Source organism: Alligator sinensis, unplaced genomic scaffold, assembly GCF_000455745.1.
Source record: "Alligator sinensis unplaced genomic scaffold, ASM45574v1 scaffold169_2, whole genome shotgun sequence".
In the NCBI taxonomy this organism is placed as follows: Eukaryota; Metazoa; Chordata; order Crocodylia; family Alligatoridae; genus Alligator; species Alligator sinensis.
The window spans coordinates 2071411-2076761 of record NW_005842077.1 but is presented as its reverse complement, the minus strand read 5'-3'; the positions used below and the strand labels follow the sequence as shown (position 1 = coordinate 2076761).

The 5351-nt window shown below is 45.5% G+C and overlaps 1 protein-coding gene across 3 annotated transcripts in view; it reads left to right on the top strand.

Moving 5' to 3' along the window:
* Positions 1-5351, top strand: part of SMAD1 (SMAD family member 1) — a 68894-nt gene that overhangs the window by 32920 nt on the left and 30623 nt on the right. For all 3 annotated transcript variants that reach the window (XM_025204309.1, XM_006023720.2, XM_025204310.1), the window contains exon 2: positions 2149-2759. In XM_025204309.1, the coding sequence (XP_025060094.1) occupies positions 2360-2759 (400 nt within the window). In that variant the 5' untranslated portion in view covers positions 2149-2359. The remainder of the gene's footprint in view (positions 1-2148; positions 2760-5351) is intronic.

Genomic DNA, 5351 nt, shown 5'->3' with positions numbered 1-5351 from the left:
GAAAGTGGCAGCTGCAGGTTTTCCTTCCCTGAGCCTGCTCCCAGGTTAGCAAGGAATTTATGGCTGGGAGGATTGGGCAGGGAGGAAGAACTATCTGTTGATGTCAATGCCAGAAAGTCAGGATGGAGGGGGAAGAAGTGGCTTTGGAGAACAATCCCACCCCAGGGTTAGCTGGGAACAGTAGCAACAGCAGGTGGGAGAGGGGGTGAAGTGGAGTATAGGGGAGGTGGCGCTGAGCATGAAGGGGAAAGATGGGGGGGGATTCTTATGTGTTCCGGGGACTTAAGAGGACCCCGGCTGCTTCTCCTACAGCCTCGTCTGAAAGGGGGTTGTGACCATGCCACTGCGCCCTGTCTGGATCTACCTCTGGGTATGTTGATATACTGTGAAACCAATATATAAAACTGGTGACATCCTTTCTTCTAATTTCTTAGGAGGGAAAAAAGCATGCTGTAATAAATGGCTTCTGTTGCTTTTAGGCATTTCTTTGTTCAATGCCAAAAGCGAATATTGATAATTTTGTATGTGCTTCTGTTCACAATGGCATCTGATGACACTTTCTCATCTCTGACTTTTGTCTTGATATTTTTTGAAGGGTACTAGTGTTACTGCAGCTGTCTAAATTCTCTTCTAATTCTAACAGTCTGCTACACTGCATGTGTTTTCTGAACAATGTCCTGAAACTTATGCTGTTGCAGATCAATCTCTGTCCTTGTAATGTTGAAGTTACGATGGCTGGTTCCTACCACCTGTGTATGTAGGTTTGTTTTTTTTTGTTTTTTTGTTTTTTTTTGTTATTTCTTAATGTGACATTGGTATTGAAAATGGCCCCTATGGCTTTGGCAAATTATATTTAAAGATTTTTACAGTGAACAAGCTGAACTACTGTATTTGAACCATAGTATTCACAAATTTGAGTGCAGCAGACTTCGTTCAAACTTTGGTCTCTGATTTGCAGGTAGTTTGCAACGAGCTAGATATCAGGTGCTGCTGGGTCTGTTTCCAGTTACTAAGGTAACAAAAATTGGGATCTGACATTTAATTGCAGATCTCCAAAACTGGATGTCTTGCAGCATCACACATGACTAGCAAGATGCACAGTTTTGGGGATTGCAGTCAAATTTGTCAGACCCTAGTCGCACATTTTCCTGGGGCACATAGCTGGCTGCACGGGTCTACCTGGGCAGGGGGACTGGGGATTGGAGTGTTTCCTTCCTACCCCTCCACTGTGCAGGGACATCCTGATACACAGCTGGCCATGCCACACACCTTGAAACAGCATATGTGCAGATTGCACATGTGCTAGGCTGTGGGAAGCTGTGGATCAAGGATGTCCCTACCCTGGGGGGTGCAGAGTGGCTCCCAGTGGCATACCGACGTGGGGTGGTGGTGGAGATGGGCTATGTTGGGCCCTCCAGGGGGTACTCGGTTCCCTGGTGGCACTTCTGGAGAATGCCAGCGTTTCTGGACTGGGCGATTTTGCTGACGGGGCAGGAGGGGCGCAAAAGGAGGTATTGGTCCCCATGTGCCAGAGACCCATAGTACATCACTGGTGGCTCCCCCTTTGTGGGGACATTTAAAGCCTCCCTGCGCAGCTTAGTAGTGGGCTACACACCATGGGTTTAAGCATTCCTGTGTAGGAGGAACCAATGGGCTCCTAGCATGCAGATGGTATCGGGACGCGCAGCGAGGTTTTAACATGCCACTTGTTCAAAGTAAACCATGATACAAACCAGCCAGCCAGCTGTGGCTGCCACAAGACTTACAGGTAGAAGGTGCAGTGGTCTGTGCAATTGTAAATGGTAAGACAAAGGGCCATGAGACAATCTCTCGAATATGTTCAGTGTGAACCATGCTCTAAAACTGAATTCCTGTTCTAATGCTATATGTAAAAGGCTCTGCATTTTGTAGTAACTAGGCAATCATCAGCATTTGGATATGGTATGGTGTATTTAGTCATTCCAGTCTTCCATTTCATAGATTTTTCGGGTCGGAAGGGACTTCAGTAGATCGAGTCTGACCCCCAGACATTTAGATGGGTTTAATTGTTATGTTAATATGTTATCTAAACGTTTAGATATGTTTAATTGTGATTTACTGAAAACAATTTATTTCTCTTCCCTCCCCATCTCTGGTCCCCTCCTGTAGGTGCTGGACTTTGGTTTGAAATCCAGCCGCTTGCTTCTATCAAGTTGGAATGTTAGTTTCGGCTTGTCGAGACTTCAGAGTGTCAACGGGAACAGTATAAATTAAGGCAGACCACCTATTGCCCACATACAGGATCTGCACTGTTTTGTTTTTAGGGGAAAGTCCTTTTCTGTTTTTCTCTACGTTAATCAGTGAGACCACGTTGCTCGCCATGAATGTGACAAGTCTGTTCTCCTTTACCAGCCCAGCAGTTAAGCGGTTGTTGGGATGGAAGCAGGGGGATGAAGAAGAAAAATGGGCAGAGAAGGCTGTTGATGCATTAGTTAAAAAGCTTAAGAAGAAAAAAGGTGCCATGGAGGAGCTGGAAAAAGCATTAAGCTGTCCTGGTCAGCCCAGCAACTGTGTAACAATTCCTCGTTCCCTGGATGGCAGGCTTCAAGTTTCACACAGGAAAGGGCTACCGCATGTAATTTACTGCCGAGTGTGGCGCTGGCCAGACCTCCAGAGCCATCATGAACTGAAACCACTGGAATGCTGCGAGTTTCCCTTCGGTTCAAAGCAGAAGGAGGTTTGCATCAATCCGTACCACTACAAACGCGTGGAGAGTCCTGGTATGTTCTTTCTCTTGGTCTTGCTTTCAGACCTTTTTTGGGACAGTAGCACAAAGTGCACAAATAAAATGAGTTTGAATGGGTGGTACTTTCATAAGTATGAGTACTTGCCTTATCAAGTCCTGAAACACTTAAGCACACGATTAACTTTATGAAAAGGAATGCAACTGCTCATAAAAATAGAAATACTTACCTGAGGTAAAGTATGCATGTGCTTAAGTATTTGGGGAGATTGGGCTTTGTCTGCACTGGAGATTTTGGACCCTTGCATAGCTGCACAGATGTAGTTGCAGTGGTGCAGATCCTTTGAATACTTCACTACTTTACTTTATTATGGCTTATGTCTGTGTACAGTACTATACTAGAGATTGATAGCAGTGCAGCTATATAGCTAAAAATCACAGGAAGGACAGTACCTTAATTGGAATGTATTCTAAGTGGGAATTTCGTCGTCTTTCCATGGGATTTCATTCCTTCAAGTAATGCATATTTATGGTATCAAGTAATATTCCCTTTCTGCACTTAAGTATTAATTTGGAAGATATTCAGATCCCTAAATTTAATACAACAAAGTGCACATTCTGTGTAGTAGAGGCTTAAAGAAATGAACCTTCTACACTGAGAAGTTTAGCAACCTTAAAACAGTCCTCTGTCCATCAGAAATGAGACAACTTGAACAATTGCTCTTGTGTGCGCTTTAGCTCAGATGTGCCAACTGGCTCAGATGTGTTCTGTATTTCAGTGTAGTGAAATTCAAGATTTTTCTGCAAAACCTCTAGTTCAGTCTAGATTGAGCAACAGTAGGACGTCTGCAGTTAGACCATGTTAGTTCCATTGTGCTAACTCCATTTTTTCCCTGTGCTTTAATTTTGGAGGCTGCTGTCTTTGAAAATGTTCTCATATGAACTATGTACACCATATTTTAAGTAGTTACAAAAAGTCATGACTATTCTGCAAGATATGCAAAATGTCATGTATACTTACACACATACATGGGCCATTTGAGGTTGTATCTCATAGTTAAGAGTAGTACTTGGTAGGTTTATAAGGTATCTTCCTGGATTTAATGTCTGTCACCTTTTTTAGAAGCTCAGTTTTATTATCTAATTTGTGGATTGTGGAAATAAAACAGCCTGACTCTCTAGAGCTCTCTTTCAGTGTAGTTGGATAAGATTTCTGTAGGTATTTTGAATTTAGAGTTTTAAATTGTAATAAGAACTTTGTATTTGAACACGAGCCTAGCAAAAAAGTTACCCTTTCTGTCCAGGGGGTTCCTGTCGTAAGGAAAATCTGTGTTATTCTTGGTAAATTTCCTGTTAAGGGTCAAGCTTCTTTGACCAGTTTCCTAGCAGACTTTAGGGCAGAATATATTTAAATATTGCAGATGTCATGGAAATATTCAAAAGCTTGCATAAGACTAGTGCACAGCTTTAATAAATCAAAATGTCCTGAAAGTAATTACTCAACAGAATGTAGCTTTTTTGAACTTGTGCTCATGTACTTAGCTAAATTGGGGCCTTGGGCCCTGGACCATAGATCATTGAACTTTAATAGAAGTCTTTCCATTGACTTTGGATCAGTCTCCATCTCCTTGGGTCTCAGTTTGCCATCAGTAAAATGGGGATAGAACTGTATTTACCTGAACACAAGATGACTTTGATTTCAAGATGACCCCCTAACTAGATTCTAGACATGGAAAATTATAAAATACTTATCTGTTTATTTATCTATTATTATACTTTTCAATGTCAAGAATGGGGATCATCTTAGATTGGTGTCCCCCACTAGAGGTGCAGTGATACATCAGTAATCAGTACCTATATAAAGAAAACTGGCTGTATTGGGTATCACTGATGGGGCTGATAATTTGGCCGATTAAATGCCTGTGCTTTGCACAGTTGCAACACAGCACTAGGGCAGCGGGGAGCAGAGCTGGCAGCATGGAGAGCTGCCTCCAGCTGGGGGGCGGGCAGATGAACAGCTCCCACAGTGAGGGGGTGGGCAGGGACAGGTGCTGCCCAGGTGGGGTGGGAAGGAGGGCCAGAGCTGTGGTCAGGGGGGGAGCTTCTGCTGCTGCTTGCATCCCGGGAGGGCACAGAAGGGGGCGTGTGCCCCCTGGATCTGGTGGGCTGGGTTACAACTGGGGTTGTAAGGGGCTCTTCTTGGCAGGGGCAGGGAGCAGGTGCTGGCAGCACTGGGAGGATGCTGCATCCACCCCAGATTTTGTTGCCACTCCGCTCCCAGCACTGCTGCTACCCAGCACAGCCCTGGCTCTTCCTGGCATGTGGGTGGAGGCGGGGCGTTGAGCCAGAGCTGTGCTGGGTAGCTGGCAGCTGCGGGGCTGGAAGCAGCAGTGGTGAAATTTTGGAGTGGATGCAGCATCCTCCCAGCCCCTGCCAAGAAGAGCCCCACACAGCCCTGGCTGTAGCCTGCCCCACTCTGCACAGATCTGGGGGGCACCCCCCCATGCCCTCCCTGGGGTGCAAGCAGTGGTGGGAACCCCCCCTCCCCCCCACCTGCTCTGCCTGGGCAGCGCCTGCCCCCTCCCTCACTGTGGGAAGTGTTGATCTGCCCACCCCCCACCCTTTCCCT